The following is a 23,078-nucleotide window of genomic DNA, read 5'->3' as shown; positions in this document are numbered from 1 at the left end:
AAGATGATTATTGAAAAGAGATGTTTAACAAATTGAAAGGATGTTATAATAAGTTAGAATGCCAAAGAAGTGTTCAATTGTATTGCTTCTAAACAATCTTTTCCTCTTAAAGCGCAAATCAAAACGAGGACCACTCGGAAAAGCTTTTAGCTAAAAGAATACAATGATTTCCTTTTCGTTGTAAGCAACCTAAAGCAGTTCTTACCCCAAAAAAGAAAAAAAAAAACCCTAATGCAGTATTCTGTGTACACATAGCATTGAGGGCTATGAACTGCTGTATATGATTGTTCTCAGAAAGTGACAGGGGAGGTGAGAAAAATTATGTACAACTTGAAAATTGAAAATTTATCATCAAGATTTGTTGTTTTTTTTTTTTATGTAAGAATCAGTGTTAAGTGAAAAAGTCGTGGTGGTTGTAGGATGAAACAAAACAAAGAAGAGATTGGCCAGCAGTCTTTTCCGAGATTCATGGGATTCTACTGCTTCATGCAATTCTATTAAGCAAGTTTCTTAGGCACTTGAACATTGCATTATTCGAGTCTTAGGTAGTTCATGCTTTTCTCATGTATGCTATTTCCCTCCTTGTCTTTTTCTTTTTCTTTTTCTTTTTTTTTTTTGTTTTGACTTATTTCAGAAGTTGTAATATTTCTTTGCATAATTTTGACATAGAAGCTTCAGTCAACATTTTGGTAGTGTCCAAAAGTATTTTTCATTTTAAGGAAAGCTACTCTTTATTGTCACACAGGATTTGTAGAGATTAGAGGTTCAATATTACTAACAAAAGTATTGGATTATAGTTTTCCTTCTCCTAGACTAGTTTGATGTGAGATAAATTTAATATAGTTTGTTTCTCTACCATAATTTTCTTTGGGCATGTATAACGTTGCAAATCTGAAATATTACACATTTCAGAGATATTTCTGAAATCTTTGAAAACAATTTCACTTTCTTAGGTTCCAATTTCTGAATAATAGGAAGGAAGATTGTCCATTTACTCCCCATATCTTCATATGTTGAATCATTTTGTTTCTTTCGTTATAATAAATGGTATTGAAAAATATTTAGATATCAAAAAAAATTGTTAAACAATTGTGTTTGGTACAACCAAACTCTATGATTAGGTTGAAGTTCTTAAGAAAGACTTGAGAAAGATAAAAACGAAAGTTCCTAAGAAAAATAAAATGCTTACAAGTGACCATCATGTTTGTTGCTATATTCATTTTCACCATCGGCATTGTAGACCATGAATTAATTTTTTTTCCCTTCTTCTACTTTCCGTTCTTAATTCTTGAAAGTTAAGATGGTTTAATTCTCAAAACTGGAATAAAAAAAAATTGTTCATTTTTACTGCTTCCTTTCAGGATATTGCACAAATATGTGTGATAGCACTCTGGGATTTTTAAATTGCATGAGATAGAAAGGAAGTTAATATTGGTTTTCTTGTAGTTTAACGTCTTTTTGCAATTATTATTTAACTATAAATCTATTCAGCTGCTTGCATTTTCAGTGCCAGAGACCCTTTGTTCAACTATTCGTAGTAAAATTAACAAAAGCACACCAAAAGAGTAAGCAAAAAAAAAAATCTTTTGGTTAATTGTTGATTATCTATTTCTGGATGCTAATACTAATTTGGTTATATTATGTTCCATTCATAACATGCTTTTTATGCTTTTGAAGTACTAATGCCTTTTTATGCTTTTGAAGGACTTTATACGTAGAGTTGAAAGATAAATCAAACTATTTGATACTTGAACCGAGTTTAACTTGGTAAGATCTCGTTCGACTTTGGTTCGTCTATTAGTCAAATCAAAATTAAACAGTGTTTTATATTTAATAACATTCAAACTTGATAAAAAAAAAAAAAAGGTCGTTCAAGTTCAGTTCAGCAAATAAATAAATTAAATTTGAACAAAATTTCAAACTCATTAAACTAATCAACAAGCTTGAATATTAGAGTGTTTGGTTTGATTAAATTCGTTTACACCTATTTATATGGTTCTATATCTAAAGACATGAATATATTTGCTATCTAGGGTATATATTCTAACATGAATAAAATGTGAAATATAAAGATTGTGCAAATTGGCGCCACACAAAAGCAAAAACACCATATGAGAAATGAAACCACTTTGAGATATAAAATAAATTAGATGGCAACAAATCTTTAGTTACAGCCCTTGTAGAAGATGTCAAAATTTTCCTTTTAACGAGTAAAAAGAATAAAAAATTGAGAATTTATTTTTTTCATATGTTGATAATATATACATTTTTACACTAGTGCTCCAAACATTAAAGCAGACATTGGCCGACTTGCTTAGCCAAGTCATTCTCAAATCCAATAAAACCGTCTGGTGGTTGGATATAATATGGTTATTAGTAGGTAAAATGTTGTCTCACATCTAGAAGAATCGTAGTTTAGATGACTCTAAACTTGTGAAATACAATAGAGACCCTACTTATAAATAAATGTTAGATGACTATGCCTGGGTTGAAGGTTGTCTTCTGCACCCCTTAAAAATCGCTTTCTTTCTTTTGGGTTTTTTCCCCTATTCATTTATAAATTTGATTGTCCAAACTTGTAAACTTTACAAGAAACTTAAAATGTATATATACTTCCTATTTTGAACAGAAAATGTTGACATATTATGAACGTATTATGTCATCCATTTATTTTGACTTAATGAATAGCCTTCAAGAAAGTATAATACTCCAATTTATAACTAGTGCTCAAAAATTGTACTCGTTTTTAAGGCTTCAGATAACAAGGAAATTCTTTTGTACCAAAGCTACACATACCCATTTGTAAATGTATGGTCTTAGGAGAAAATTAAATGAGCAAAATTGATTTGGAGCAATTATCACTAGAGAGAATTCTCCAAAATAAAAGTGGCACAAGCTAACATATTTAATGTACAGAGGATGATAGGTGATGGCTAAAGTATAGCCATCGCCTTGTAAATAATTGTTACTTGCTCAAGTTCTTATGTTTTAATTATTATTTCATTTGGTACAAAAAGAGTAGAATAAGTAAAATTTTTTCTACCCAAATTTCCAAGTCCCTATAAATGCACCCCCCAAAATCCCCCAATACAAAAATATTAGGTAATATACTACTACACAAGCTTCAATGGCTACAATTTCAGCTGTCCATATTTTTGCCATTTCCCTCCTCATTTCCTTCCTGGCTATTCAATTCACTCATGCTGAAGAGTACAATTTTGTTAAATCCATTGATCAGAAAGCAATCAAACTGAGAAAACAAAAGCTAAGCCATTTTAGGTTCTTTTGGCATGATATTCTTAGTGGACAAAATCCAACCTCAGTTACAGTGGTTCAAGCACCAAACAACACTACCACCTTTGGATTTCTGAATATTGTTGATAATCCACTAACTCTGGGACCAGAGCTTAGCTCCAAGATGATTGGAAGATCTGAAGGATTTTATGCATCGACTTCCCTAGAGGAGGTGGCTTTGTTGGTGACCATGAACTTCGTTTTTCATGAAGGTAAGTATAATGGGAGTACAATCACCGTGCTAGGGAGGAATCCGGTATTTGACAAGGTGAGGGAGATGCCGGTAATTGGTGGAAGTGGGCTTTTCCGATTTGCTAATGGTTATGCTCGGGCTAGAACTTACACCTTTGATCCCAATACTCGTGATGCTACCGTTGAGTATAACATATTTGTAATGCATTACTGATGGTCCTGTGTATCATTAATTTGTTGAATTGAGCGTTTGCATTTGCAGTATTGAATAAACATTTTGTTCATCAATTTCAGATCTCTACTGCTTTATTCCCGAGAGAATGCATAGCTTGATCCAAAAATGCGTGTCGATAAAAACTGGAATAATTTTCTACAAAAATGCTGCTTATAAATCATGGTATTAAAACAAATCCTAATGTAATTAATACGGGGAAAAAAAGAATTGGAAAACTAGCACGAAAACAGGAAAGTGGCTTGATGGCTCGTTCAATCTGTTGTGCATTCCTCGATAAATTTTGCTGTAAAAGATGTTTGCCTATTTTAGGCTTCTTTTCACCTTATTTGCCTGAACGAACATATGCAAGACCCAACGAGTCTTGACCATTTGTCCCCTGTCAACTCGTCTCTCATTTGAAAAGATGAAAGGACCATTCGTGCTAACCTTGGGTGCTAATCTTTTTTTGAGTCAATTGGACGGAAAAACTTCAAATACAAAACATGGTAAATAAACTAACGTTGGATTTAAACAAGGGATAATTTCAGAAACCTCCGTTGAGGTTTCTGACAATTTCACTTAGCTCCTCCCAATTTTAGAAAATTACACAAACCTCCCTCAGTTCAATAAAATGACTATAATACCTTCTACCTAATAGATAATTTACCACATATGTGGGATACAAAAACCAAGCCAAAAGTAAAAGAAAAAATAAAAACCTGCAACAACTCGTCATCATCCCTAACCATACTTTAATTAACAGCAGTTTCTTTTATCTTTCCCTCCCTTTTTTTCTACCTCTTGTAATTCTCTTCTTCCTACCTATAATTCCACAGTCTCTTCCACCCATCATCTATATCACCATGCAAACCTATCCGAAGTGTTCATTTCTTGTCTATACCTCTCTTTCCGTAGTACCTAACTATCAACCCCCTTGTTTATTTTTTCTCGTATTATAATTTGCATATATTAAAGAATCAAAATTTCCAAAATTACAAATTGAGGGAGCATATGAAAATTTCATGATCAAATTAGATGGAAATGATGAAGATGGTTGTGATAGAGAAGAAAAAAAATGAAATTAATGGGCTATGGTTGGAAGAGAAAAAGGGATGTTTCTAGGTTATGCTATTATGTCTATTACGCACTAGAATTTAAGATCTTCATTTAGTTTCATTTTTATTTGATTTACAAGTATTGGTGGTGGTTTGTCATAAAGATTAGTTTCTCTGTTTCTAACGCCATTGGAATATGGGGTTACTCTTGGCATAGACATCAATAGTAGTTGGCCAGGTCTTCTGTTCAAGGAAGGTGATATGCGATACGTGTTGGGTTCATAATTTGAGATGTAAGATTAGCCAATAGACAAAATATAATATTAATTCGGGCGGGATGCTCTTGAGGGTATTTTAGTTGGTGGTGGTGGTGGTTATGGTCTATTTGTAAAGTGATTCGGGTAGAGTTTGGGATTTTGATGATGCCGAAATTGATAGAATTTGGGGATTCAATTTTGGTAAAATTTGGGATTTTAGTGATACCAAAATTGATAGAATTTGGGAATTAAATTGGAGTTTACAATTATCGTGGAAGCATAGCAAATTTGGATAAAAGTGTTTTTTTTTTTTGGTTAAATTGATCACTAAACCTTTTTGTCACTTTCTTTTGATGTTATGATATTGCATAAGGGTATTTTAGGATAATTAAGTATAATTCTAGCCTAATGGGTCTATAATGTTACTTAAATAGTAAACGCAAGAGAGGTTTGTGTAATTTTTTAAAATTGGGAGGAGCTAAGTGAAATTGTCAGAAACCTCCCTTGAGGTTTCTGAAATTATCCCTTTAAACAACCAAGGTAACATGTTTCTCACTCATTTGATCACTTATTAAAATGATATAAGCCAAGATCGAGAGGCTATATATTGTAATTCGTTTCTACCACAAAAGTAACGTCTGGCCACCTGTTTTCAAACGACGACGTACGGCTGAGAATTTTCTTCAATGACCATTGCAAAATGTGGTTATGAGATAACGTTACTAGCACAAATTGTTAAAAATAAGTGGACTAGGTGAATTTGCTTGTAATTAGTTAGATTCATGACAGAATAATTGTTTAAATCTAATAAATTTTCTTTCTTCTCTCTAATTTCCCCTTGCAATTCACAGGGATTCCTAGTGTAATTTTTTTTTTTTTTAATTCTTCTATTGCTTTTATTGTATCTAAATTTTTCTTTATCAAATTTGGTTGTCAAATTTAGGACTCCTAACATCTATTTTGTTAGACGAAATCTAAACTTGAAACAGTTGATAAGTAAATCTAGTGATTGGAAGCACTCATAGATGTTTTAGAATTGCAGTATTTTCTACCAATTAGTACTCATTTGTTATTTAATGAATTATGATGTATGTTGTCAAAAAAAAATTGATGATAGTATTCCAAAACAAAAGATGATGCATTTAAACCACGGAGTTTACAACAAATTTATTGATCCATTCCTGAAGGAAATGGAGAGAGATGGACGGATAAAACACACACCAGAAGTCAACAAAGTGAAAACAACAGAAAGGAAACTGACAAGAAGATTGAAATTCCAATGCAACTTGACATGACAAGCATGGAGGATATATTCGCACTTTTCCCTGTTTTGGGTGATTCGGGCTTACCGACCACCACATTGCTCTTGACAGTAAGGATCATCAGCAAAACAATCTGGTTTATTTTTACAACTGCAATCGCAACGTGGGTCGGGGTGGTTATGGAGGAGTTTCCGTCCTGCATCCGCCACTTCATCGGCCGCGGGTAAAGAAGCAACTGTGAAAGAAGCTGAATCATCTTTATCTTCACTTGCCATTGCTGGCAAAGTAAAGTGGCTGCAAGTGCCAAGAACTACAAAGCTGATGATAAGCACTGGGAGAACGAGTCTTGCGACTTTCGCCATCTTCTTTTTAGCAGAAAATTTTATTTCTTACAAACAAATTCAACTCACGAGTGCTATGTTTCATGAATGATGAGTAAATTTATAGTAATCTGGATGCCGAATTCGGAATCTGGGGTCCTTAATTTTCTTGCCGGCTTGTGCATTTTTCTTTTTGGTTGTAGTAGTTGTTGTTATTGTTCTGTAAGCGGCTTGTGCCTTTATACCTGGTAGATTCGGAACTTTGTTTCAGTTGGTATATATGAACAAAGTTTCAGAATGTATCAAATGTGGGGCACGAAATCAACCATTCAATTGTCGAATTTTTTGTTCTCATTCTAGATTTTGATTTCTTGTCCGGAGATTAATTAATTGTGATAACAAAGACGAACCCTTTTGTTTTTTGAAATACAAATTGTTCGCAGAAAAGTGATACTATTATTACTCTTCATTTAGGCAACAAACTATTTTTTTCCCTGCTTTTCATGCTTCTACTACAATACCATACTCAAATACATAATACTCGTACAAGCGTGAATACACGCGCACGCGCACGCACGCATACACTCTTGCCCTAAGAAATGTTGAAATTTTCAGTTAAATTTTAGATAAATCTTTCCCTGACCCTTAAAATTTTTATGCAAGTATAGTTATATGTATATCATGTGTACAGAAAAGAAAGTTTTCAACTATAATGTACTGCACAAACAATCCTAATCTCTTTTTTTTTTTGTGTAAAACATGTCGTTAATCGTTCACTGTTTGTAGAAAGTTTTCTACACAAGCTATCTAGACCTTGACAAATTTTTGCACAATAAGTAGTTTTGTGCATGTCGTGTGTACAAAAAGAGAATTTTCAAATATGAAATGAGATTGTATGATGTGCAGTAAACAGCTTTGGTAGAGAATTTTCTGCATATTGGGAAAGATTAATTACGTGCCATTCACAAAAAATAGTGTAATGATTTTTTCATATATTAGAGTTAATATTAAAACTAAAACGTCATACTTAAACAAAGTGGATGTAAATGATTACATATAATTGCTTTTTTTGAGAAAGCCTTAATCTAACCGTTAAAGTTGAGACTGCAAGATTTAAAGTTAATCTAGCAGTTAGAGATTCTAGTGTCAAATTACCCCTATCCCCTCCCCATTTCTTAAATCTCATCTCTCTGCAGTCGAAATTTTTTTTAGAAAAAAAAAGGCATATACTTACTTTATTCTTGGGTAAGTAACCACATATAATCACTTTAAAAAGAATTTATTCGTATTTTTATTTTATTTTATTTTTTGTTTTTGAACCTCTGATGTTCATGCTTTCGTCGTTCATTATCTTAAGAATTGGCCAAGTCCAACTTTGATATCTCCTCCTCCTAAACATCGAGGAAAGTTGCATGGTACAATCTTAGGCAAAAGGGAATAAAATTATATTGAATAAATATCCTATGATCTGTTGGACAGATGAGATAAGTTTAACGTTACGAATTATGCACATACAACAAAAACCCAAAAGAACATTAAATAGTTGTTACAAACATTCTCATGCGGACTGAAATAGGTGAATGATTAAGACCATTCCTGGCAAAGTGAAGTGGCGGCAGCAGTCCTAAAATGATGATATATAAGCCCAGTAATTAATTGCCAGTCCTGTGACTCTGGCCATAAACTTCTCAAGGAAACAGATTTAACTTACGAGGGCTAGACTTCAAGATGCACAAGACACAATTTCCTGAGGAAGACTCTATTTATGTGTGTGTGTATATAGACACACACACATATATAGGCGCACACACACATGTATACGTATGTACATATATTCGTGCTTATCAGTGTTTCTAAAAGGTGCAGGTATTTGCCGTGCATATTTTATATCTACCTAGCGGGGTGTGGGACATAAGCCTCACAGATTTTGATCGTTTAAATATTTAAATATAGAAAAATACACTATATGTATAATAAATACAAAAAATTTATAAAATCTTTAAAATTTTTTTTTTGCCTAACAAAGAAAATCATAACACAGCAAACACAATCTCAATGTTTCCAACAAACTCAGTTCACAAGCATCAATATAGAATACCAAATAAAAATTATACTCAAATAAAACACAACAAGCTTAAGTAATAAAGTCATGTAGACAAACTTAAGCAATAAAACTTAAATACAGTTATTACTACGACCCTTCAACATCACATAGTGCAGCCATCTAACCCACAGAGTCCTTCTTCTTGCAGATATTCCAAATAGGTTTGAACAACAAGCACTTATTCCACTGAGTATTGTTCTGTATCCCAAGTCCACCCTTCCAAAGGAAAGAAGTGGAACAAGTGGAAGTCCCAAGTAGGTATAGTGTGTGTATCAGTTTTTAACATTCTTCACTTGTAATTTCACGACTACTTGTAAATACAGTGGCTCTAATGACTTATTCGACCGCTATATTAAGTATTATATTAAGGGTAAATTACATGCAACCCCCCTATGGTTTCATCTGTTGCACATGCGGCCCCCCTAACGTTTCAAAATATCCATTTCACCCCCTATGATTTTATATAAAAGTGAAAACTTGATGTAAAATAGCTATGTAATATTGTTAGTTGAAATACCAATAGTGCCCTTATTTAAATGTTAAATTAATCGACAACTTAATCACCTTGTATAAAAGTATAGGGAGATTACGTGGATAAATATAAAAATCACAAAAGGGTGAGTGGATATTTTTATAAATTATGAGGGAATTATATGGATATTAAGATTTTATCACATGGCTTTTAAAGCACGTTTGGTATAAACGCTCTAACTAATTGTGTATTCCGTCCATTTTTCACTTTACATAAAATTACAGGGGGGTTTTGTGGCTATTTTAAAACCTTAGGAGGTGATCTGGTATTTTGTAAAATCACAGGGAATAATAAATAATTTAGTTGCTACCATTGTATAATTAAGGGTATATTAACTAAATTCAAAAAGTAAGAAACACTCGAGGCACTTAATTTTATATATAGTATAGATGAATCTAATGTCTGGTAGACTGTTTAAATGGCAATTTCTGATATTCTTGATTAAGAACAGTATGAGGCAGAATCCGGTTATTCTAGTTGTAAGGTTGGAGAATGAATGGAATTGGTGATTTACCTTTCTTTCTTTTCTTTTCTTTTTTGTGGTTTTGACAAGAAAATTCCAATTGCAAGACAATGCTAATAGAAAAGAAAATGCATTGAAATCACAGGGTTTACAACGAATTTATTGATCCATATCCTAAGGGAATGGAGAGAAATGAAAAGAAATACACACGATTGACTTGAAGGAGTTCACTCCTGTTCAGCAGAATAAAGACAAAATGAAACTGACTCTGACTAAAGGTTGAACTTAAGTGGGTATCAAGGATTCCCACTCCCACACTTCTAATCTGTCGATGAATATGACAAGATCAACGATTCCCATTTCGGGGCTTCTAAAGTTAATGAGGAGAGTTACAATATCCTTGGCAATCGGGGTCCGAAGGCAAGCAACCTTCGGGCACACTAGGATCACAATCGCATACACATTGAAGGAGCTTCCTTCCCGAACCCAACCCAAGGTTATTCTTGGCCAGTTGATCATGATGAGGGATGGCCTTGTTGAAGAAGCGTGGTTCATTGAGAATGTCATCCGCCATGGCTATCACTGGCAAAGTTGTGAAGTGGCTGCAAAGTGCTGAAAAAATGCACAGAAGCACTGGAATTGCTTGTGCCGTGACTTTGGCCATTTTTCTGCAGAAACTTTCACTTCTTACTTTCTTACAAAGACAGTTTTAGTTTATAATGAGGGCTAGGCTTCATGCATGCAAAAGCCAATTTATACACCACAATTCTTGTCTCAGGGTGCCGAATTCTCGAGGATCAAATTAAAGGACTTGCCAATGACTGAATGGTAAATTATTTTCAGGTGTTGTCAGTTAGGAGAGACTTGCCGTTCTTGCAAACCCTTAATATAAGCCTTCTAGATTCGCCCGCTTGGGCCTTGAAATCCGGCAGAATCAAAATTTCATTTCATTAGTTTAGTATTTAATCATGTCTATAGTACATTGAAAGGATCGAGAGGAAAATAAACTACCAAATCAACTCATCAAAACTTGTCGATGAAGTATTAGTCTACAGGTATTATAACAACTAAGATTGATACCTTAAGAATTAGAGGTGCCGAATTCAAGTTTATTAAGTTCATTAGTTTAATGTTGGTTACTTATGATTTGTCTATATCAATTTCATTCATTACTTGTAGATGTAGCTGTCAAACAAACCCATTTAATTAAGTTTATCCATACCCGCCCATAAATAAATAGGTATGGGTATCTTAAATTTTTACATATGAGTATAAATGAGGTATTATTGGGTAACCCATCAAATCCAATTAACCCATTTAGAATTATCTTCTCCCAAACCTCCTCTCTCCACCCTTTTTTTTTCAAAATTTTCATTTTGTCATGATGTTAACTACTTTTGTTTCATTATTATTATTATTTGTTGGTTTTATCTTATCATTTTATTTTCTCTTAGTTTGTTAACTTGCTCATTTTTCAGCATTACCAATTTATGACAAATTTTAGCTTCTTTTCTTACTTTTCCAAAATGAAATTTTAAATTTACACATGAAAAAATGTTAGAGGTTCAAAATTTTGGATTAAATTTTTATGTTAACTTTTATAGTACTTAGTTCAAATTTTTATATTCTTATTGTTTAATTATTAAATAGTATGTAATTTTGCAACATAGAGTACAGATGAAAAAAAATATTGATAATTAGGTTTATTGAGCATTATAAATAAATATTTAAAACTAATGATGGGTGCAAAGGATGGTATAAATTGGTAACTTAGTTTGCAAAAATGAATTTAAATGAATTTACAAAAAGTTAAAATAAATGGGTAATTGGGTTATCGAATTCATTTTTTGACTTACCCATTTATACCCATTTGACTCACTTATACTCATTACCTATTTTACCCAACCTGAACCCGCCCAAATCACCCATTTTGACACCTCTACTTGTAGATATAGTGGCACTTAATTAAATGCAAGGCACTATATCCTGCTTTGTAATAAATTTTCATTGAGTGGGTTCTTGATTCATGGTTGTTAACACAAGAAATTATACGCCATATAAGTAACTTTAACATCTTATAATTTGCATACCGAATTACAGCAAAAGGCTGTTCAAACACTCGAGTAATTACTGTAAGATTTTAGGGTTCTTAGGCATGTGGTAATCTTTGCCTAAATATAGATAAGGACAAGGAAAACTTTAGAGCAGACTAAACTCTTTAAAAAAAAAATAACTTTGCAATTGTTTCGCACGCATCGATCACCTAACTACAAGGCCAATAATAGACAAAATCAATCTCTTCTTGACTTGATCTACTACTAGATAAGAGATACAAGTCGACATAACTTTCTAAAGTTAACTACCAAACCAATTTCTATGCAACTTTAACAATTCAAGCCAAGTGAATTTTTGTGCTTACAATAATTAACTTCACTATCCATTTTTCTTGATACACAATTATTTTGAATGGTATGGTATTGTATCAATATCCGTAGTTTTTGTTTAGAGAGTATTGTGCATGGTTAAAAAAAAAAGAATAAATCAAGAACATTAATGCTTTAGCATCTTACAAAACAAAGATTTTTAGTTTTCTTACTATGCCACTTTCTCCACTACCTCCGCTATATATGGAGATTTTTTTTTCGCTATATATGTATATACATGGAGATAGAGTATGATTCTAATTCTTCACTATTGAGAAGCGAATCGATAACTTTATATTTATAATTATTCATACATCTATCTAAATGTTTTGAAACATTCATATGTCTGATAATAAAAATAAAGTCACATGCATTTTTTTAAAAATTTATCTAAAAAGAGCGACTCTAAACATACAATACGACTAAACGATACATACAAATATGAGAATTCTTAAATATGAGAAGGTGAGTCATTTTTTAACTTATGTCTATCCTATAAGTCATATGTCAGTTAGTATAAAATTTTTCTTTGTTTTGTTATTTGTTATATTTAACAGTTTATCAAAAATTTAGTGGGTCAAAAAGAGATTTCAGAAAATATTTTGTCAACTTATCGAAAAATTTTAGTGGTCCAAAAATTTAAGGATGGACACATGTCTTTCTTTGATTGAAGACTGCCTTTCTCTGCTATAGAAGACTCAACCCAGAGTTGCAGAAACCTTCTTCAAAATATGGCACGGTGAACCGTATAGCATGTGGCAACAGCATGCCATCAAAACTTCGCAAAATTTATACTTGACTCCACAATTCGGCCCTTTCAATTGATCAAGAATGAGTGCAAAGCTAGCAAATTCCGCCATCAAATTGACTGTCTAAGCAACAAAATGTAGACAGAAGCACCAAAATAATGGACAAAGACTATCCTCAGAAGTCGGAACCACTAAAACCAGTGAACCATTAATGATCTTTTGATCTAATAAATGTGTAGGTACACAAACAAATATCTGTGTTCATTGGCTAGTAGTGAGGTGTGCGGTTAAAAAAAAATTTGGTGTTTATACTTTTTTTTTTACAAGATCAACATTCAAATACCACCCAATCTTTTAGTTGTTAATTTAGACATCAGTCATTCAGTTGCAGTCAGATAACTACTAATTCCATTAGATAATATTCAAAATTTTGATTTGAATTCTTTAGTTTAGATTAGTGTAGTATATTGTGATGTGCAATCAACAAGATAGAGGTCACTAATAAATTAACTAATATGCTTCTAAAGTTACATATTTCTAATCTTTAATCAACAAGTTTGCAAAACACATTTTGTGAAGCAAATTTTTGAAATCTTTTAATGTTTCTTAGAACACATCCTAAAATAGAGGTTTTCAAATGTTATTGTACATAAAATTTATCCTTAATGAAGACATGAATTTTAAGTTGTAACTCGTAATATCATAGTTAATACATTGGAGTAGAATACAGCATAATAGCATGTATACTAACCGACACACGATCATTTTGAACTCGAGCTTAAATGTTAGGAACAGTTAGAAACAAGCACCGCAATAAATTGGAGTCGCATTGTGACGACCCCACCTCCCCCTAAGGCGAACCAAAGGGTTCGGCGGACCGCCTGCCCAACTCTCGCCGGGACTCAGTCACTCACTACAGTTCTCAATTCAATTACAATATAAATTTCAAATATACATCAAATGTTCCACAAATTCACATATCATAAATGAAGCGAATACTTCTCAATTGCACTACAAGCTAAAACCTCGAGAGATGAAAACAATACTAATTCCCGAATAGGACGAAGGTCCTCAGTTCTCGTATAAATACAAGTACAATTGCAGTCTCAAATTTACACAAGGTCGAACTAAAACTTCAATGGTACAAGAGATAATCCAACCAGTGATCACATGAATAAGTACTACGAGCACTTCCTTCGCCTCGAACCCTGTGGAGGGGAAATAAAACATTTGTGGGGTGAGCTAGAAACTCAGCGAGTAACCAGTAAAAGCAGTCATCAAATCAGTTTCTCAATAGTTCATTTCAATGATGTCATGAATCAGTAGTCAAATGTACGTTCATTGCTCTCGTGAGCCAGTGAAATCAGTGTACTTAAACTCCAACGCTTAAATCGATCAGTTAACAGTGAAACAGTGATAGGGAGCCATTTGCTCCAAGTAAACAGTGGTGGAGACGTTGGTGTTCAGCACAAGACTTCCCAAAAACTCATTGAAGCCAAATCATGTCATGAACTCACATTCAAGCACACATGCTATGCAATCGAGTAAATAATGCAAGAAACAGTTCATAAGTAGTTTTGGAAATAGTTTGGGGTCACTCACCAATCACGACTCAGGAACCATCCATCATATATCATTGTCTTGCTCAAATCCAAGCCCTAGATCACAAACTCAAAGCAATCAAGCCCTTTCAAAATTCGGACAGCACTTCCCCTTAATTTCTTCACTTGTCCAACCTACAATCAAAAACCCATTCTCATAACAATGAACCACAATCACACATACGATTCAAAACCATAAAACACATCCAACTAGGCCATAATATCCTTCAATCAAATCCAATTAAAAGCTTAAAAGCCTACCATTAGAAAACCCCCAAATTATACCCTAGAAACCGGAATTTCCGCACAAACCAGAAATTTTCCGCAAACCATCGTATCCAATGTATACAAGCTCCATTTTACCACAACAAGCTATCATTCCAAGACCAATGAACCATAATCATATAAAATCAGAAAAATCCCCAATAAATCAGAAATTGGTCCAACTCTTCTTAAAATCATAAAATCATCCACAATACAACATATCTAACCTCCATAAACCACCAATTAACCATTATCAAAGCAAGAGAGAACTTTCTTATTCAACTTACCTCAAAACTCAAGAAAGCTAGCAACTTGGAGCTTCCCTTTCAAATCAACTCCATCAACCCCTTCAAACTTCCATGGTGAGCCCTTGTATGGAGTAGTTTCCAAAACCATCGGTTAAAACTCAAGATTTGTGTAGAAATTGAAGTTAGAAAATGAAGAGCTTTCTTGGTTTTCCTCTCAAGCTAGCCGGTCAAGCAAGGAGCAAAAGTGAAGATATTTTGGCCCAAAAACAAGATAAGAAGGAAGAAAACAGTCGGTCAAAACTGGTGACCGACTGTGACACGTCACAATCCAGCCGGTTTCTGGCCGGATTCCCGGCCGGATTCAAGGCAGTGGCAAAACCAATTTTTTTTCAAAACCCTCAAACAATCCGGCCAACAATCCGGCCAAGAACTGGCCGGATTTCCGGCCGGATTTGGTACAAAACATTTTCAGCAAAAAAATTTTGTTTCTTTTCCTTTTGGGCGTCACAGGCATGTCTTGGATGGAGATGCATTGAAATCACAGAGTTTACAAATTTATTGATCCCTCTACCCAAATCCATCAATGGATAGAGATGAAAAGACAAAACACACACCATTCGCTTGAAGGAGCTGGTCACTCCTTTTCTGCAGAATAAAGAGGGAAATAAAAATGACGAATGTTGAACTTGAAGATTAAAAGGATTCCCATTCTCCCACTTCGAGTTTGTTGATAAACTTGACAGGATCAAAGGGTTAATTCCCATTCACAACCTTGTGACCTCTATGGGGAGAATTACAATACCCTGTACAATTAGGGTCTGAAGGATAGCAACCTTCAGGCACATTCGGATCACAATTGCATACACATTTTTCCTCGTGAAGCATCTTCCTTTCCGAACCCAGCCAAGGCTATTCTTGCTCAGTTCATTATGATGGACGGCACTGTTAAAAATTGGTGCATTGCCAAGTTCTTCGGCTGCAGCCATTGCTGGCAAAGTTGTGAGGGCTAAAACTAAGAATTGATAGTCCTGTGACTTTGGCAATTTTTTTGCAGCAATTTTTGCTTACTTCGTACAAAAACAAATGGACGTAGCTTATGAGGGCTAAGCTTCATGCATGATGAGTAAATTTATATGCTACGAGATCTGGCCTCAGGATGTCCAGTTCTCGAGAATCACCTCAAAAACTTCGATCGCATCCATTGCCATTTTCACAGGAATCACCGTCATCTATAGTGATTTGCCGTTCTTGCAGATCCCTTGACGTTGGCTGAAAAGATTCCCCTAAAAGTTTTCAAGTTAAATTTACTTTTGCACTATAGTTTCAAAATTAGTTAGTAATAGAACTCTAGTTTTGTTTTTACCAATTAAGAAACTAATTTATTTTATTGCTTTTCACGCCTCTACTATCGAGCAGTATCACTTAAACTGTAATTGTACAAACCACATTGATTTTGATATGCTAATGATTTTTTATTTTTTTTTTGGGTTTCGTTAAGTTTTAGGATTAAACTTTTCCAATACCTAAAAAAATTTCAAACAATTAAGCGGGCTTATATTCATATCGTGTTTACAAATCAATTTTAAGTTCAGTTTATGTGACATGCACATAAGTTGCTTGTATGATTTTTTTTTTTCTACGCAAACATTGTAGAGAGTAGAAATGATTAATTCATATTTACACTAAAACTAGACGAGTGCGATTGTTACATTGTATATTAAAATCAAAAGTCAAAATAAAAAAATATGTTGTAAATTAAATATATGAAATAAAAGATTGCATACAAACACTTTGATAAGAATTCATTATTATTTGCATTAATTTCAATTTCCCTTTTTTTCCTTCTTTCTTCTTTCTTCCAATTTTGTCTTTGATTTCATCCTTCAATTTTTGAAGAATCCACCCTAACCATCTAACCAAGTGGCCGAATAGGATTTCAGACCAAATGCATACAAAATTAATTACATGGAATATATATAGTCTATGGTTGTTTAGACACGAGGATAGTTCGATGTTACACTTAAATTTTTTTAAATATTCACAAGCTATAAAAATCCAAAAGGTCATGAAATTGTACTTATTCCTATGAATTGAAAAGAAACAGCTATTGCCGACTTGTGCCTTTGATACCCTGCACAATTTAGAGTTTTGTTTCATTTGGTGCCCAAAAATATGTAAACCAACAAATCAATAAGTTTAAAAAAAAAAAAAAGAACTTTGTTCTCATTCCATATTCAAATACCGAAAGAATAAATTATTTAATATATCCAAAAGAACCTTTACTAAACACACTTCAGTAAACAATAACTTACAAATTCTTTTAGTACGAGATTAATTAAATGTAACTAAATATCGAATGCCTCTCTTTATTTTCCAAAATACACCACTGTCATTGAAAATTAATAAACTAATAATACTATCAAAAAATATTTCTCTTACTTTAATTAATGAATCAATATCTTCTTTGTTTTTCAAGTCTTCTACAATATATGTGTTACTTAACTACAAGTTATATTCCAAAAGAAGTAAACAGCAGCAATCCTTGCACCCACAGCAGCATCATCACCACCCCCAGCATTTCTCTTCACCTGAATCCTCTATTTTCTCACTACTCAAAGGTTTCCCCCAATTTGGATGCAAAATGGTTGCTGTCTTGCTTCCCGCAGAAATCCTACTGTGTACTTCCAAAAAAGCCCCTGCGTCGCCGTTGGTTTCTGTACAGAAACATGTGTTTTGGATGGCGACACCGTATAGGTCCTCAATTGGCACAAGAATTTTAGTTAAAGGACTTAATTCATATGATAAAATGTTGAGGGACCAAATCAGTTTTAGTAAAATAGTTTGAGGACTAAATTGGCGATTTTCCCTAAATATAGTTAGACTTAGTCGTTGTCCAACCCCCTTGATTTTAATCTTGCAGTAATAAATTATATATTGTGACTTAATCACTTGTATAAAAAATTTTCGACACAAACGACTATCTGTATTAAAATTGGGAAGGAATTGATATGTTGTACATTCGAATTAATAGTTAAACTAAATTGTATTATTTCATTTTATGGTTTTGATTGGCAAATCTGTTTTAAATAAAGAAATATAAAAATTTGCACAGAAACACTTTGATGAGATATTGTTGTTATTTTCCTTTCCTTTCCTCTCCCTATTTGGTTTTCTCTCACTTTTTTTTTAATAACCTTGTCGTTGATTTCTTCCTTCATTTTTTAACGAATCCGTTTCGACCTCGATCTCTCCTCCTCCAAACCATCAAACTAAGTGGCACAGTAGAATCTAAAGCTGATTGGTACAAAAAATAATTGCATTTGATATATATTGTATGGCCGGCAAGACGTATGGTATAATCCAAAAGATGGTTACGTAGTTATGTACAAAACTTCTTATGAAAATTATTAACCTAAGTGTTAAGGGCAACGCAGACACCTGACTATGTGATTTCTCTACACAGCTTACATGAGAAAGCTACAGATGAGAAAAACACTGGACAGAACTCAATGATCAAGCACTTCCATTCCCATACTTCTGTTCTTTTATGAACATATTGACAATCTAAGGAATCGAATTTGCAAACTTCCGGTGTTTTGATGAACTAGGGGCAACAGACTTCTTTGTCTTTTTTGATGAATTAAGGGGAAAGGAGGCAGCAAGGGCGGTTGTTAAGATGACAATGCAAGTCCTCCTCCGGCCGACAATGACAATTGCAATCTTCCAGGAGTTCCAAGATATTGTCATCCTTAAGCTGGCCATGCTGTTTATCAACGGCTGAGTTGATTGTCGGTGCATTGCCGACATTGGCCATGGCGCCTGAATTAGCTGAATGATCATCGTCTTCATTTGCCATTGCTGTCAAATATTGAAGCTGGCTGTGATGTGCTATAAAACTGATAAGCACTATAATTGTACTCAGTCAAATATCTTGTAACTTTGGCCATATTGCAAAAATTTGTTTCTAAGATACAAATTAAAATTATGACTCATGAGGGCTATGCTTCTTCTGGTGAGTTTATTTATATAGAAATAGTCTGGTCACTGCAAGATGCCGAATCAAGAACAGCATCGGATAAGTTCAGCGAGTTAATTACCACCATTCTAGAAGTCAAAGAAAAGTTTGAACTGAAATTTGGATTGGGAGACTAGAATCAGAACTTTCTTGTACTTAAGAGCTATACATGTGTCCATCAGAAAAGGTAGGGAAGAACCTAACAAACTAATCCCGTCCAAGTTCTCCGTTCAGTCTAATTCGAGAGAAAGTACATTCAACAATATGAATTGTCAATCCAGTGCCTAGCAGTTGGAGATGGAAAGGGTGTCAAGAGAAATGAGAAAGTAAGAAAAAATGAATTGTGGCAGAAAAAAAAAAGTTAGTTTGGAAAAGATTTCTTGTTAAATTGTGCATACTTTTGATACGTTTTAAAGCTTTTTCACTTTAATACTAACTTGTCTCCTTAAGAAAACTGTGTTAAATTAATCAACATAAAATTTTAATTCATGGGTATTCTTCTATACAATAGATGGGATAAGAAGGATCGTGGTTTAGTAGATCGACTCTCGATTTAAATCGTTCATTTTAAATTTTATTTTTAAGATTTAAAAAAATTAAGGAAAAAATTATTTTTAAGATGGAACAGTACTTTTGGTGCCAATTGTCTGGGCAATCAAGCTTAAATCAGACCCAAGTGGGACTATTATTTTTTTATATTTATGCATTAAATCAAACACAGCAGGAGATTCTATTGATTGGATTAACATTGAAGATTATAATTCCAATTTACTAATGCGAAGCAAGCAAGCAGGCGACACCTCAATAAGTAGCCACAGAACTTTGGGTGGGCCTCAAACAGAACACAGGGGAATTCCTCGTAACGAGCCTGATAATAATGTGCCCGGCTAAATGGACCAAGTGTTTCATATTCGACAATTCATGAGATAAATGGGCCTAGTAATACTTGCCTACTGGAATTTTAAAGTTGGGCCCACTTCATTTCATTTTTTGTTTCTTGATGGGCAGTACCATTTGCAAAATAAGTTAAAGAAATGTATATACAACTATCTTTTTATGTACTTGCCTAGAGAGTTTTTTACACAAGAAGAGTTAAATTTATTTTAAAATAATGTGTCATGCATCTAATCCTGTTTCTATAAAAAAAAAAAAAAACCAACTCTTTGTAAAATAATTTAATCCAGATATATAACTAAAAATACTATTCTAAATTTTTTGAATTAATCTTATATACGTTAACAGTAGATGCACTATCATGATTGAATACATGACACATATGTAAAATTTAGATTTCAATTTCAATTCAAATCAGTTGTCATACTTCCAATAATAATAGTATATACACTTCAATGATCCAAATTTTTTACGGGGCAAATTTTTTACTCGGCAAATATGTCTTCATCCTCATATCACAAACTGTCAAGTCGAATCAATTAGCATGATGAAGTTCACTTTGAAAGGTAATCATTTAGCGCTGAGTTGGGGATAACACCACTTTCTTGTAGTCAAACTGCCAATTATGTTGATTAAGAATGATTAAGTTGATAATCCATCAGATAACAAAAGGACAATTGGCTAAAGGCTTAACCACCAAATAACCGGAGCAAGTGTCCACACGGTCTAGCTCAAAAAAAAAAGGAGAAAATAAAAAGGAGAAAGGAAGAAATAACGAAGAATTTCTTGAAGTTCTTAAGCTTTCTCTCTCTTTATTATTATTTTTTTTTCCACCAATATATTCCGAGTACACGAATACTAACATCTTTTTATTTTTCTTTCTTAAAAAGGGGGGAAAATGGCTTACTTAGGAAAACACATGACAATCTCAAATATATTGTTTCCATTGCTTAAAAAACTTGTCATCGTTGCTAATATTGGAAGGATTCTTTCCCAACAAGAAAAGTTAGTACAAGGAGATAACTGCTTTATTACCAAGGGAAGGAAAAGAGAAAGATGAAGGGTTTCAAAGTGGACCAACATTTGCTATTCACTTTCGAGTAATATTCCACCTTACCATCACTAAACCCTAAACCTTTTTCTACATTATTCCTCTCAATCCCCCGTGCAAGTGTCTATGGTCGGTTATAGGTGGCATGATCACATTGATCAGAAGAAACTGTATATGAAAAGAATCTATGCCACTAAAACCCTACACTGTCCTTGGAAGCATCCTGACTTTGGATATCCCATCTCAAAAAAGTCGAATCAAAATGACTCAAGAAAAGAGAAGTTTTTTCTTGGTTAAGAAATGACACCAGTAAATCATCTGATGCCAAATAATTAAGTAAATCATCTGATGCCAAATTAACTTTGTGACAGTGAACTCATTTCTTATCAAATTATCCTCCCATTTTGTTGTATATGATTATTGAGAACGAAAATTTAATGAAGTGTCATAACTTAGTCTTGTCAACCATGTAATATAACGAGAGAGGATGACTAAATTTTGTCATCAATTTAAGGAATCCTTTTATCAAAACCATGTAATTGGCCCTTAATTTTTACTAGCATTTTTTGTCCGAAAATATGAGATCTCCTCTATATAAACCAATCCCCACTTGGAAACATTTCTTCCTAAGCACTCCTACCCTTGTATCCACAATACATCACACCATCACCTAGCTAGCTTTCTAGTACATCTCAGCTACAATACTACTCTTTGTAATAGACATCCAACTCTCCTCACAACACTACTAGCTACTTCCAGAATCAACCACTATGGCTACATATTACAGGTCTTCATACAACCATTATCTACAGTACCTTTCTCTACCCATTCACTTCTTCTTCTTCTTGCTCGTAGTTTTCTTGTTCTTGGTATTCACATGGTACATCAACTACGAGAACAAGTATGAAGACATACTACAGGAGTTGAAGCTTGTGCTGCTGATTTTTCCTGTGATTTTACTCCTTGTGGTGCACTGGCTATCAAGGGGCGAATATTCAGAAAGTGGTCCATCTGTGACATCTTCACCAGAGGAGGACTCACCTCACAGGGTTGGAGGCTCTCCAGTTGGGGTTGCACTTCTGCTCATTTTTCTCCTATTTATGGTCTCTCACCATACTTCTTTCCAAGAACGATGGTTCCCTTTATTTAGCAGAAGATAGAAATATGTAGTACTACATAGTAGCCGCAGTAGTTTCTATGTATGGTACGAGACTAGTTTCTTGTTCATTTTTAGTTTCCAGTGCAATATTTGGGTTGAAGACCAGCAGAATTTGGCCTCTCATGTGTAAATATTTAACGTTTATCAGTATTAGAAGTTTAGTATACAACCTGTTTTGGGTTTTTTTTTTTCTTTTTCTTCTTTCGAGGGGGTTAAGAATTGGGTTGTTTAAGGGATGTGAGTTGCTGTTAATCATGTGTAGAACTGAGAGTAATTGTATACCTATGTTTTCAGGTTTTTGTGTGCTTTCTGTGAGAAAATGTGTTTTCTAATCATGCTACTATATATTATGCCATTCAAAATTCAAATCCAAATAAGAAAATGGTAAATTGATCATAATTTTCTGGTGTTCATTTGAACCATAAAAACACTTGTATCACTGTTTTATTGATTTAAAGCAACCTCCCTATGTAAATCAAGGGAAATTCTACCATCCCTTTAAATGAGTAGTTAAATGATGTAAAGTTGAGATGGATTACAGAAGAAAAGGATGATTTTTGCGTCTCGTTTTCTAAAACAAATGCACTTTGCCAATATGAAAATGATTGATGAACTAATTATCCAAGAAAATAAAAGATCAATATGATTAATTAACTACTCTAAATGGTTAAGATGGACCTTTATCTGAATCTCTAAAGATCATTGGGAATTGGAGCAAAATCTTCACCAACAATGAGACAGACAAATGATGAACCAGAAGCTTCAGTGTAGGGTAACATATAAAGTAGCAGTACTAAAGCAAGCACATGGGGCATTCTCAACAAGTTTCAATACGTTTTCCTAGTTCCCTATTGCAGTCAAAAATATTTTTGGTTAATTTGGAAAATTAATTAAGCTATTAGCCCATTAAATGATTAGATTAGAGTAATTAAGACTCTGTTTAATAATTCAATTCAATATTTAAATACGTTCAGACATTAA

At 33.5% G+C, this 23,078-nt stretch overlaps 1 protein-coding gene across 1 annotated transcript; it reads left to right on the top strand.

Annotated features, from left to right (window-relative positions):
* The first annotated feature begins 3,112 nt into the window (after nt 1–3,112).
* Nucleotides 3,113–3,774, top strand: LOC113689344 (dirigent protein 22-like). The gene has a single exon (XM_027207129.2). The coding sequence runs from the start codon at nt 3,128–3,130 to the stop codon at nt 3,698–3,700; it is 573 nt and encodes a 190-aa protein (XP_027062930.1). The 5' UTR covers nt 3,113–3,127; the 3' UTR covers nt 3,701–3,774.
* The last annotated feature ends 19,304 nt before the right edge of the window (nt 3,775–23,078 follow it).

This window comes from Coffea arabica, chromosome 1e, assembly GCF_036785885.1.
Source record: "Coffea arabica cultivar ET-39 chromosome 1e, Coffea Arabica ET-39 HiFi, whole genome shotgun sequence".
NCBI classification, from domain to species: Eukaryota; Viridiplantae; Streptophyta; class Magnoliopsida; order Gentianales; family Rubiaceae; genus Coffea; species Coffea arabica.
The sequence above is the reverse complement of the archived record's forward strand: the minus strand, read 5'-3'. Positions and strand labels throughout refer to the sequence as shown.

Bases quoted from the DNA above. Each gene is read 5' to 3' on its own strand.
- LOC113689344 (XM_027207129.2), top strand. From the start codon at position 3,128: ATGGCTACAATTTCAGCTGTCCATATTTTTGCCATTTCCCTCCTCATT.